Source organism: Entelurus aequoreus, linkage group LG08, assembly GCF_033978785.1.
Source record: "Entelurus aequoreus isolate RoL-2023_Sb linkage group LG08, RoL_Eaeq_v1.1, whole genome shotgun sequence".
Taxonomy (NCBI): Eukaryota; Metazoa; Chordata; class Actinopteri; order Syngnathiformes; family Syngnathidae; genus Entelurus; species Entelurus aequoreus.
Window position 1 is genome coordinate 18,362,820 of NC_084738.1, and position 14,151 is coordinate 18,376,970.

Genomic DNA, 14,151 nt, shown 5'->3' on the forward strand with positions numbered 1-14,151 from the left:
CGCGTATCTATGCACGACAGGGGAACATGTGCCAATCAAAGGTTCCTAATTTACAATTAGCATAACATTTAAATTGAATTATACGGGTATTATTATTATAGAATAATATAAGCATAAATATTTGTTATCATGTTTATACGATTGAGGTGTTATCTATAGTTTTATTTCTAACAGGACGCCAGCTCTTCTTGGGTCAATGTTGACGCCGAACACATTAAGCTGTTACACCAGATGGAAGTTGACGCGTCTGCGTGGTTTAGTCGCATGGGTCCAGGGGTAGAAGTTTAACATGTGCACAATAAGGAAAAAAGAAGAATAATATGTAAGCATTCGTCCGTGGGGTTTATGTGTTTTTGTAAGCAGTGTTAGTCGTCGTTGTCAAACAGGAAACGTATAATTTTGTCAAGTTTAATGACGAAGAAAAGCTAGCATAGCCGTGTGTTCGCTATCCACCTTCTCACTAAACTAGCATTTATAAGTACACAAATGGTCGTCATGTCGAAGGCGAAAGAGAAGAAAAAGCATGCTGCCTCCGAGAAACAAACGCAACCTGCCGGGAAACGTACAACCGTTAAGAAGAAAAATAAGTTCTGGAAACAAAGTAAGTTAATACAGAAAGCTAAGGTCGAAAACCCTCCCACGAATATTCTACTTACAAAACCTCCAAAGGATGGTCAGCTCTTTTCTGCCAACTGGAAAGTGTTACAAGAGGTAAGCAAGCTACTCTTACACTGTAAAAAACAACAAAAAACTATAAATGATGACAATGCCGTTTTTAACACTTCCTTCATTCCCACAGACTTTAAAGTCGAGTCAGACGAAAACAAATCAGCCCAAAACATCAAAAGACCACAATGGTCCTCTGCAAGAAAAGAAAGAAAAGACATCTAAAAACATTTTGCCAAGTAAGACAGATTCAGGAAAATCTGTGAAACACAAAACTGTTGACTCTCCGGTGAATATTCCTGCTGCGTCCGAGACGAAACAGCCGCCTGCTTCTAAAAGGAAAAATAAAGCAAATGGCATTCCAAATCTCAAGAAGCCAAAACTTGAGGTCAAAGAGATGAAACCTACAGCGTAAGTCTACATAAACATGGTGTATTCTATTGAAATCATGAAGCGACATGATTATGTGGCATGTCGCGCAGGGAGGACATTTGGTTCGATGATGTGGACCCTGACGACTTGGAAGCGACGGTTGGGCAGGAGGCAGCAGACATCATGAGGAAAAAGATGGGCGTGCAGAAAAATCCGGACACAGACGCCGCTCTGGTGAAGACGAAAGCTTTTGAAGGGTGAGTGACATCCTAGTAGTTCCGGTAGCGCTTTATGTGCATTGCCATGACAACTAATAAAACCTCAACCCTGTGTTCTTTTTTGGCATCAGTCTCACAAAAGCCATCGCCATAGACTGTGAGATGGTGGGAGTTGGTCCGGACGGTGAGGAGAGCATATTAGCGCGCGTTTCTATTGTCAACCAGTTTGGGAAGTGTCTGTATGACAAATACGTGAAGCCCACCGAGGAGGTGACGGACTACAGGACAGCCTTCAGTGGCATCCGGCCAAAGGACATCAAAGATGGTGAGTCGGAATGTTTAACTTTAAATAAGTGAGAAGATGAACTTTAATAAGTGCTGTACTGCCCTGAATATAAGATGGTTATTTTTCCCTAAAAAACTTCTGAAAAGACGGGTCTTCTTATATTGGAGTTCTAGCGAATAGTAAATACGAACCAACTGGTTGAGAAGGTTTTTTTTTGGTGCCTCTGGTTTTGAATAAATTGAAAGACCCCGAAAGTAAGACAACTGGCATTTTCATTCAGACTTTTTTCCCACGAATATAATCTCATATTTGGGTCAATATGTAATTACAGGTGATAAATGCAATCGAGAGAACATGGTTTATAGCCCTGAGGCATAAAGTTAACCTAGATATCAAAATTGCACAAAAGAAATAAGGCTGCAAAATTGTAGAATAGTGTAGATAACTGCAAATTAGTAAAGGCTGTAAAGAAACTGGGGTTTCTTTCCCCATTAACAAAAACCCAAATTGAAAGGTTGTAATTCTGTCTATCAAAATTAAATATTTTTCAAGATATAAGTCCAACATAGCCTCATTATACACATTTGCCTATGCATTTGATTTATTATGTTTTCTAATAACAGATTAGTGGATAACTTGCTTTGAAATCATAAGTCAAGGTGACATGCAGATATTAAAATATTTTAGATCACCCCTCAAAAAAATGCTTTGAATATGTACATTAGCACATTTATAAAATTAATCTTTTTGTGAACATTGAAAAACAAAAATACATTTAGCCAAAAAGATAAAGTGCTTTGCTGACTCATATTATTTCCAGGTTTTCATGGGCCATACAACATGATAATTTTGAGTTTGACACCTGTGCTTTACATTGGCAACGGAGGATGCTTTTGTCATGTCCGATTTGTTCATGGTGATGAAGTCAAGTAAGATTTTGAGGTAGCTGGAGGTGCAAAAGCTTGTTTCCTAAATGTCTGCAATGTTGCAGTAACTGAGTGGTTATTAAACTTTTGGTTTGTTGTATTGTGGATTTTCCGACTCGTTTTCCAAGTTGTTTTCGTAATTTTCCCCCTCGGTTTCTCACATTTTTTCAGTCACTGTCTTTTTTTCCTGTCATAAATATTAAAGATCGGCTGGGCGCAGATGTTCGGCATTTTAACGTTTATTGGCATCTGGCTCTTTTTACCGGCATCAGTCTTTTAAAAAAAACATTTTTTGAGCAGGTACAACATATACAAACATGTTTGCGGTATTTATTATATAAAAAAATAATTAGTAATGTAGAGTCATAACCACTGCTCACTGGCCCGTTTTTCCCTGCATGTGAAGAGTTGATTTTTTTCCCACCACAGCGCTCTTTTTGCAACACCCTCTTCCTCCTGGAATGTTGGTCGCTTGTAAAAAGTGTGTCTTACTTAACTTTTAAAGCGTCCATTTTTCCCCGGAAAATTCAGTGTTTTTTTCCTTCTTTACCGGCGTCTTACCGGTTCAGTTTGTTTGTTTTCGCCCTCCGTCAGCAGCAGTCGCAGCGATGGCTCATTAAAGGAGTGAGCAGAGTTTCATATTCCGTAATTGAATCAAATAGCAACGCGACAAAGCGGTGATTCGGTGAATGAAGAAGATGAATGGACAGAAATGGATGGACATGAAGATCAGTCAAGCAATCAATCAAGGTTTATTTGTATAGCACGTTACAACATCACAACGGTGCACAAAGTGCTTTACAGGACAAATAAGTTAAAGCAAGTAAAACCACGCATATTAAAACAGTAATAATAAATACTTACAGCAATTGTTTGGTAAAAGCCAATTTAAACAAATATGTTTTTAGTTGAGAGTTAAAAGCTTCTAGCTCCGTGATGGGTTGCAACTCAGGTGGAAGGGAGTTCCATAATTTGGGTGCGGACGTGGAAAAAGAACGATCACTAAATTTTTAAACTCTAGTTCTTGGTACTTCCAAAGATGTATGTAAAGTTGAGTGCAGATTCCTTAGTGAGTGGCGAAGATGACAGAAAATATCCAAACTTTGTGTAAATACATGTATATTAAGGCTGCAAATGTCCTGTGTTCTCTCGTACCTGTAGTATTTTTATTTTGTTTCTTGCAGTGAAAAAACAGCACAGTCTACCAAGTCAAATTCCTTGTGTGTTAAACACTTGGCCAATAATGATGATTCAGATTCTGAATAGGAGATCTATTACATATATAAGTAAAGAGGATCAGGGAGCACGTCAAACATTTGCATTCTTTCTGTAACATCCAGGAATACATTTTTTCAGCCAGCTTAAATTTTTTTTTTTCTATTGGCTATGTGAAGGAGACCACAAACGATTTTATTTAAGTATTCACAGTATTTCTGAGTTCCTTACAAGGAAACCTTACAATGTGTTAAATCTATAAACTGCTATGAAATTGTGTAAAATGGAGTAGATGGCTATGTAGAGAAATCCCATGTTTCTATACATTTTTCCAGGAGATTTGCCATATTTTGAAGTGTAAATATTGATGCTCCTCTGACCCGCAGCATTGTACACACATAATAAAGGTGTTTGTGAAATCCCCTGATGAACAACCAAAACATTAGCGCCTCATTAAAACATTGTCGCTACTGGTCCAACGTTTCCTCAAAAATAATGTTAAAAAAACAACTTGAGGCATTGTCCAGCTGTTTAATGACGTATGCTATTCATGTTTAAATAATTTTCACTGCAAATAAAAATATCCGCTCCAAATATTGGTTATCGGCCTCCTTTAATAATAATCGGTATTGGCTCTGAAAAAAACATCAGTTGATCTCTAATAAATTTGTCATGTTTGTCTGTCAATTTCAGGAGAGAACATAGCAACTGTGCGGAAGGAGGTTTCCGAGATACTAAAGGGAAGAATATTGGTGGGACACGCGCTGCACAATGACTTAAAGGTAATGTGCTGTTATGTGATATGTGGGGCTAGCAAGACGTTTCTGTGCTTGAAACTTTGTGGTAACAGTTTGGGAAAGGAATTTGACGCTCTATAAATGCTTGCTTGGATGAGTATGATGTGAAAAAACACCTTAAACACACAGTTGTCGGGTCGTTCATCAATTACCTTTTATCTCACTGTCTTTCCCTTGTATAATTCAAATCATTTTATTTTGAAGTCAGTTTAAAGATTTACATTTTCAATTGTTTCAGATTTTGCTTCTGGATCACCCAAAAAAGAAAACCCGTGACACTCAGAAGTATAAACCCTTCAGGAAGACCGTTATGGTACCAACAGATCAAATCTTTTCATCATCATCGTCATCAGACAGAATGATGTACATGTGTTTCCTCTTTCAGAGTAAGTGCCCCGCGTTGAGGGTACTTTGCCAGAGAATACTCAATGTCAAGGTTCAGCAGGGTGAACATTCCTCTGTAAGTCATCATGTCATCGGATTCAATGTCCACGTGTGTCACGAATGTAATTAGGTGAAATGGTTCTTACAGGTCCAGGATGCCCAGGCCACCATGAGGCTGTACACGCTGGTGAAGAAGCACTGGGAGGCCGAAATAAAAAATACCAAAAAGACAGACAAGAAGAGCGCGCGCAAGCTGAGGCTGCCCAAGTGCAAGCGTCCCAATGCAGGTTTGTCCTTTTAACGCTAAGAGGGAGGTGCTGTCGGCTGTACGTCAATCAAGACACCTTTTTGTGCTTTTACTGCGAAGGCGACTGAAAAGAAATAGACAATGAACATTTCTATTTGGATTAAGCGAGAACATTGAGCAACTCAGGCCATCATGTCAAAAAGCAAAGAGGTGTTGATGTCAACACCATTGTTTCACCCATTGTGTTGCGCCTCACCGGATGTTCGTGTGTGGAACGTTTAGAACTTGGATCGTTGCTTTTTTGCCACACGATGCACAGTTTGTGTTGTTGAAATAAATAAAAAAATGACAAAATTGCATATTGAACTGAGCTCAAAAACGGAAATACCAGCGTATAAATTAACCTGAATATATATCCTGTTCAAGTCCTGTTTTTGGACAAAATAAAGTCTGGATAAAGTAGTCCAAAAACAAACTTTAACTGAAGTTGTGTTTTTAACGGGGACCTATGCTGAATGTTGTCTTTTCTGACTTATAAATGTTACAATGTTGGATACTCGTGTTAAACAATGCCAAAGCATTAAATCATAAGATTCATGCATTTTAGTGTGAGCTTGCATGCCAGTTTTAGATGCCCCTGTTTGTGGGGTTTTGCAGTCAGACTACAATGTGACGTCACAGCGAGGTGTACATACTTATTTAGAAATTAGATCGAGCTCTCAACTGCAACTGTTTCAGGCTGTAAAACATTTACGCAAAATTTATACAAAAAGCATATCCAATACATTTTAACTAGACCGGGGGTTCTTAACCTTTTTGACCTCGGGGCCCAACTTTTCCACTACAGAGGAGTCTGGGGCCTACTCAAATAATACTAAATTAGTAATCTTACTCTTGATTTTAATCGTATTCAGTAACTATTAGGGATGTCCGATAATGGCTTTTTGCCGATATCCGATATTCCGATATTGTCCAACTCTTTAATTACCGATACCGATATCAACCGATACCGATATCAACCGATATATGCAGTCGTGGAATTAACACATTATTATGCCTAATTTGGACAACCATGTATGGTGAAGATATGGTACTTTTTAAAAAAAATTATAAAATAAGATAACTAAATTAAAAACATCTTCTTGAATAAAAAAAAAAAAGTAAAACAATATAAAAACAGTTACATAGAAACTAGTAATTAATGAAAATGAGTAAAATTAACTGTTAAAGGTTAGTACTATTAGTGGACCAGCAGCACGCACAATCATGTGTGCTTACAGACTGTATCCCTTGCAGACTGTATTGATATATATTGATATATAATGTAGGAACCAGAATATTGATAACAGAAAGAAATGGGGGGAGGGAGGTTTTTTGGGTTGGTGCACTAATTGTAAGTGTATCTTGTGTTTTTTATGTTGATTTAATAAAAAAAATAATAATAATAAAAAAAACCGATACAGATAAAAAAAACCCGATACCGATAATTTCCGATATCACATTTTAACGCATTTATCGGCCGATAATATCGGCAGGCCGATATTATCGGACATCCCTAGTACTTATATCTAACTTACTTACAGTTTAGCAGGATAAACCTTGTCAAATGATATGAAAGCATGTTAATCACAAAGATTACCAAGGCTTAGTTCAGACTGATTACAAAAATAAACTGCAAAATAAGGGACTCAAAAATAATTTAACATAGAACTATGCAGTGCTAAAATAAATTCTTACTAAATTAATAATGATTACATATGTTTCTTAACAAAACTGTCAATACAATTAAAGTGCAAATGAAAATACGGCTTCCCCACTTTAGTCATAATTTTTGCGCTTAACAAACTTCTCTGACTTTATCTCCAGACTTTTACTGTGTGTTTGATATTGTCATTACTGCCAGAAATGTTGGAAAAGTGTGTTAAAACTAAGTACTGCTGCTGCGTACCTTACAGACCATAGCTGAGACACAGATATTTTTGGCGGCCCGACAATGTGTTTTAGAAACGTTGGTCGAGACCATGAGGAAATGTTTAAAATGTAGATCAAAATAATCATAGGTCCTCTTTAATACAAGTATTATAACCTGCTGGTTTGCTTGTATAAATCTAAACTCCAAATATAAGACAACCTACTGTATCTTTTTCTTGGAGGAAAAAATGCTATCTTATATTTAGTAGTAAAGCTGCAATATAGCACCAATAAACCCAAAGTGTGAATTGTCAATTTTGCTGTTGAAATTCTTACATTATTCACTTATAAATGGTAAAAAAATAAAATGCTTTATTTTGAATGTTTGTATATTCCCACACAAAAACTGTATGATCTTCCAAAGCCCCTCTACAGAGTGTTCTGTTTTTTGCAGAATAAAAATAAACATTATTTGCATTCTGGAATGTATTTAAAATATAATTGATTGTTTCTTGGCTGCGGAAATTCCCCAAAATAATGGTTTTACTGCACAAAACACTAACATAAAGTGGAATAAATGATTATTTTAATATAATGATAATACATTAATTGTTTTTCAGTTATTTGGTATTTTGTTCAATTGGTTAAAGTCAACTCTTGATGATACTTTGATGACAACTTTTGGGTTGAAGATGGACTGAAAAAAAAGTTTGTTTAAAGTACAGTCAGGAAGATCATGCAGGATAACTTTATATGAAAATACTGCATGAACTGCATGTAAGTGATGGATGACAACACAATACAATATTTGTACAATTTTTGGGAGTCTGCTGCCTGTGCACATATCAAGAAGGTGACAAACTACATAGAAGGAAGACTTACTGCAATTTAAAAAACAAAAACGTTTGCTTTTCTTTCTTTCCTGCACTTTTCCGGCACCCACGCCTAGCAAAGGGCAGCAAAGAAGTGTTTTTTTGTTCCACTCCCAAGAAAGCAAGTGACCTTTACGTCTTCTCTGTTCATTAATTTGAATCCCGTCTTCACTTTGATTTGTGCGCCAAGCGTGCGGCAGTGTGATTTGCTGCCTCTGTTTAAATGGAAAAACTGCTGAAAATGAAGCTGTGCCTTCATCTTCACTCTTGGACCTCAGAAAAAGGCTTCTCAAAGGTCCCTTATCTTAAAAAAATAAATATAAAAAACCCTGGAAGTGAATTGACAAAAATGCCACAATGTACTCTTAGGACATATGTGTCATTGTTCCAGTGCATGGATTTCAAGTTTGTGGGAACCTTGTCTCCCTCTAGTGGTCATAAACTTACATGCACAACAGAAACCCTCAGTGTTAGCTGGTTGTATGCATGTATAAAAAATATGATTTTGCGACAGTCCCGCTCCTGAAAAGAGAAACGTGGAGTTTCCAGACATTTTTGGGACATCCTGGGACCCTCAATCAAGGTGTGGACAGTTTTCCTCACGTCTCAGACCAGGAAAGTGCCGTCGAAAAAACCCTAAAAAAAGTGCAAATACTGGTTATAGTTCCAAATAATAACATTAAACAATGTATTTTTAAAACGTTTTTGAGCACACAAATATACATGAGCTGCAGCGTGCTGTTGACTAATGCTGAGAACATTCAGTATTATGCAGCATGATGAACAAACGACTGCGAGCACTTCTGCTTCTGTTGCTGTCGTCTTGGTAAGTGCTGATAAACAATCATGTGGCCTTAAAAAACAAATACGTTTGGGAGGGTTTATGATGGGGTTTTATGCAACCCCATTGTTCATGATGATTGCATTTAAAGATGATGATTATAGTTGTTGCAAACACATTGCTCTGAAATTGATGCTAATATTAAACCTCCATTTAAAACCCATTTTATGTATACAGTAGTTGACACAAAACTACTGCCCTTTTACAATATGTCGTTTTTTGTTACAAAATCTTACTAAATTCTCCTGTGAACCAGTTGATTTTTTTTGTTAACTTGCTTATTAGTCCAGTGTGATATCATGGGCGTTTATTTGATCATTAAACGTTGACAAATTACTGAACTTCCTCAAATAATACAAACCTAGTTTTTTCTTTAAGAGGACAAATACAAATCTAAAAGCATATGTAATGTTTAATGTCCTTTTCTAAAAATGTGAACATAAAAAAAAAAGCGCCCCTATTTAATGCCTTATACCCTTAATAATAAATGTCTGCAATAAAGTAAATACACACCTTTGGCCATTATATTTATTTTATTTAAACAACAATGTACACTTACATTAAAATGATGGCTGCACCAGATTTAGCACCATGCTAATTTCCATCCGTAGTCCTTTTGAAGGCACATTTAGCATTCACAATTAACATCACACGACAAGACTGAAAATACATCCGATTACAATTACATGATTAAAATCATTTTCGAAATACCGGTGCAATATACACATATACAAAGTACTTGTTACAGATCAGTGTGCAATGTAGTCAAATTACAGCAGCATCATTTAAAGTGCAGACTTGCCACAGCTGTTATCACAGCAAATATGAGCAAATACGTACAACAAATTATGTTTAAGTACATTGCCACTTGTACTCTCTGCAGTTGAGTAAATACACCACTATACGGAAATACATAAACTTTAAAGATTAAAGTACCAATGATTGTCACACACACACTAGATGTGGTGAAATTTGTCCTCTGCATTTGTCCCATCCCCTTGGGGAGCAGTGGGCAGCAGCGGCGCCGCGCCCGGGAATCATTTTGGTGATTTAACCCCCAACTCCAACCCTTTGTTGCTGAGTGCCAAGCAGGGAGGTTATGGGTCCCATTTTTATAGTCTTTGGTATGACTCGGCTGGGATTTGAACTCCAACCTACCGATCTAACCAATGATATTGTTGAACTATATTCTAAATGCTGTACCTTACCAGATGCACCCTTTTTTTTTCTTTGCGAGTAAAAATGAGCACATTTCAAAGATATTTAATATTCATTTTTTATTCATTTGTACAAATAAATACCTCCCCATCATGTGCTCTAACCCAGTGGTTCTCAAACGTTTTTCACAAAGTACCACCTCAGAAAAAACGTAGCTCCATAATGACCAAAATTAAAATACAATAATGTGGTAGGCCTAAGTATTCATAAAAAACTAGGAAGAGGTTTTATTTAACAAGTATATTTAATATTGTGGTCACTGTAACATTACACACAGTTTGAACATTAGCACTGTGTTTGAATATAGGAAAATAAAACACTGTACTTTAATCAAGTGGTTCTTTGGCGTACCACTAGTTGGAAACCGTGTACCACAGTTTGAGAATCACTAACCTACGTAGATATCTGACACTCCAATAAGTGTCCCATGCAGGCTATGTAGTATCTGACGAAATGTGCCAAAATATGTTTAGTTTTAATAAAAAAAGACCGCCCCACCCATTAGGTGCTTCACTCCCAACGAACACCTGGTACACTCTGCAGTTGAGTCAAAAACAAAGGCGTGCGCCTTCATTGTGAGTTATAGCACGTGAGAGTGCACTTTTGCCTTCATTTTAGTGAAGGATCACCTGAAGAAACCTGACCTCATTGCAACAAACAAACTTCTGCAAACTCTTTTCCTGCAACTTTTCCCATTTGGCAAAGCAAGTATGGCGTCAAAGCAGCTAATGAGCTTCCGTTGTCGCGTGTGCACGTACAAGCAAGCTGCTTAAGCTTCATAAACTGCCTCATTTAACAATAACAAGCTGCTCTGCGCTAATTCTCAAAGAGCAAACTCACATCTTGCTTGCTCATGTCTCTTTGGCTCATCTTCTCTCTCTTAGATGCACTTGCGGTCGCAGACACACAAACACAAACACAATTACACACATTCATAAAAGACACAATAGCCCTTTGTCCTTTTACTACTGCTGTAATTTTCATGAGTTCATCTTGCACTCACTTGGAGTTTCCTGTCCATAACAAGTGCATTAGCCGCCCTGCTAATCATTGGATTTCTTTCTTTGTTCGCATCATACTTGGAGGTGTTCTTTTTTGTACCACTCATGTAGCTAAAGTCATCAATGCAAACTACATTATCACATTCTTATCTCATTTAAGTTATAATGTGATGCAAACCAATAGAAAACAAGCTGCCAGCCCCAAATGGCCCCACCCAAAATGGAGCGAAATTTTTGCCTGCAACCAGCAGGTACGCTCTTGATTCAATTGCATTATAGTTTGTAAAACAAATATTGGAGGTATAGTTTAATTTGGGGGAGGCAGAAATGTATTCATATAAAAAAAATCTGGATTTGATTGTTATTTGGCAACCCAAGTGAGTCAAAATCACAACAATAATCATAAATAGTGCAATCTGGTCCTCTTTGGTCTTAATGAGTAGATTAATTGATAAGAACTATTGTGCACTTCTTGATGCAGGCAACATGGAGATAATTTTCTTAGCTGCAACCAGCAGGGGCACTTTTGAGTCAATCTCATTATAGTTTATTTGTATGGAAATGTTCTAATAAAACAGTAATCCCTCATTTATCGCGGTTATTTAGACATGGATGTGATAAAAAAAAATTTTTCAGGCAAAGTAGGTATCATTAATTATAAATATACTTTCATGGCTGGAGGTCTGCCATTTTATGCTTGGAAATGCATAATTTAATCCAAAAATGTTGTGGAATATGCTTAAAAATAGAATAAAAACCCAAATGTGGCAAGGACTGCATACGTAAAATATGGATACAACAAATAACCCTGAACATTTGTAAGACATATCTTTATATTTGGCCATGATTAATTGACTAACAATTACATTACGTAGATTACTGCATGAGCCTTATTAAAGTGACCGAGGCAACAATGGAGTGCACTATTTACTGCAACCAGCAGGAGCGCTGCTGAGTAACTCTTAAAATAGTTTTTGAAAGAAATAATTGTCATCCATCCATCCATTTTCTATCGCTTATCCCTTTTGGGGTTGCGGGGGGTGCTGCAGCATATGAAGTTAAAGTTAAAGTACCAATGATTGTCACACACACACTAGGTGTGGCGAAATTATTCTCTGCCTTTGACCCATCACCCTTGATCACCCCCTGGGAGGTGAGGGGAGCAGTGGGCAGCAGCAGTGGCCGCGCCCGGGAATCATTTTTGGTGATAATATCTCAGCTGCAATCGGGCGGAAGGCGGCGTACACTCTGGACAAGTCGCCACCTCATCGCAGGGCCAACACAGATAGACAACATTCACACTCACATTCATTCACTAGGGTCAATTTAGTGTTGCCAATCAACCTATCCCCAGGTGCATGTCTTTGGAGGTGGGAGGAAGCCGGAGTACCCGGAGGGAACCCACGCAGTCCTGGGGACAACATGCAAACTCCACACAGAAAGATCCCGAGCGCAGGCAAAGAGCATTTAATTAAACAAACATGACAACACTTGTAACAAATACATTCATGTGGGGAAAACATTCAAATATCATTTTGAATACATTTGCTGCATGCCCATTCTGTTCATTTGATACATAATTTGGCTACACAAGAATTACAAAAATGTACAATAAATTATGCTAAAATTCGTAAATGAATATAGTTGTTTACCCCTAAATACCCAAAATGCAGGTTTTAACATTTAAGCACCTAATTCGACTAAAAGAGTGAGTTAAAATCACAATAAATTTAAGAATAGTATAACAATTGTAACATTTTGAATTGTTTTGTGAGTCAAAATCATAACAATACAAGAATGTTATAAAATGATAGTACAATTTTAAATATATTTTTATGAGCCAATAAAACAATATAAAAATTTATAAAAATGATTGTATAATTTTAGATGTACAGTCATGACCAGAAATACTGGTACCCCTGCATTTCTGTCAGGTAATGCACCACTTCTCCCAGAAAATTGTTGAAATTACAAATGCGCTGGTGTTCACATGTTTATTTCTTTTGTTTGCATTGGAACAAAACAACCCCCAAACCCTCAAAAAAACTACAAAAAAAACCAACTCTGAAATTATTTTACACAGAACTCCAAAAATGGACTGGACAAAATAAGTGGCATTTTTAAAAAATTGTAAGAAATACATGTATTCTAAGCATGTGGTGCTCCTTTAATTTGTAATTAAACTCACCTGTAGCAGGTAACAGGTGCTGGCAATATAGAAATGACACTTGCAGCCAGTTAAAATGGAGAAAAGTTGACTCAACCTTTGTGTTGTATGTGTACCACACTGAGCATGAAGAAAAGAAAGAAGAACTCTCAGAAGATTTAAGAACCAAGATTGTGGAAAAGCATGGACAATTTCAAGGCTACAAGTCCATCTCTAGAGATCTAAATGTTCCTGTGTCTACTGTGTGCAATGTCCTCAAGAAGTTTAATGCCCATGGCACTGTAGCTAACCGAAAATAAAAATGTATGAAAGACTGCAACAAAGGATTGTTAGAATTGTGGATAAAGAACCTCGATCCATTTCCAAACAAATTGAAGCTGACCTGCAGACATAGGGTACAACAGTGTCAGATCGCACTAGCCGTCGCCATCTCAATGAAAAGACACGCTATGGTAGGAGACCCAGGAGGACCCCGCTGCTGACACAGGGACATAAAATAGCAAGACTGGAGTTTGCAAAAACGTACCTGAGGAAGCCAAAATCCTTCTGGGAGAACGTCCTGTGAACAGATGAGACTAAAGTGGAGCTTTTTGGTAAAGCACATCATCACACTGCTTACAGAAAACTAAATGAGGCCTTCAAAGAAAAGAACACTACCCCTACAGTCAAACATGGTGGAGGTTCACTGATGTTTCGGGGTTGCTTTGCTGCTTCTGGTACTGGCTGCCTTGACTGTGTGCATGGCATGAAGAAATATGAGGACTACCAAATAATTTTGGGGCATAATGTAGGGACCAGTGTCAGAAAGTTGGGTCTTCCAGCAGGACAACAACCCAGAGCATACTTCAAAAAGCACACAAAAATGGCTTAGGACAAAGCGCTGGAGAGTTCTGAAATGGCCATCAATGAGTCCAGATCTGTGGAGAGATCTAAAAAGAGCAGAAGGCATCCTTCAAATCTGAGAGACTTGAAGCAGTTTGCAAAAGAAGAGTGGTCCAAAATTCCAATAGCAAGGTGTAAGATACTCATT

At 37.4% G+C, this 14,151-nt stretch overlaps 1 protein-coding gene across 1 annotated transcript; it reads left to right on the top strand.

Moving 5' to 3' along the window:
• Positions 1 to 6: 6 nt before the first annotated feature.
• Positions 7 to 6,311, top strand: rexo4 (REX4 homolog, 3'-5' exonuclease). Its single transcript, XM_062055824.1, has 8 exons — positions 7 to 711; positions 800 to 1,077; positions 1,149 to 1,295; positions 1,388 to 1,581; positions 4,377 to 4,465; positions 4,719 to 4,793; positions 4,866 to 4,940; positions 5,013 to 6,311. Exons 1-8 carry the CDS (start codon positions 487 to 489, stop codon positions 5,163 to 5,165), a joined length of 1,236 nt encoding a protein of 411 aa, XP_061911808.1. The 5' UTR covers positions 7 to 486; the 3' UTR covers positions 5,166 to 6,311.
• Positions 6,312 to 14,151: the final 7,840 nt, after the last annotated feature.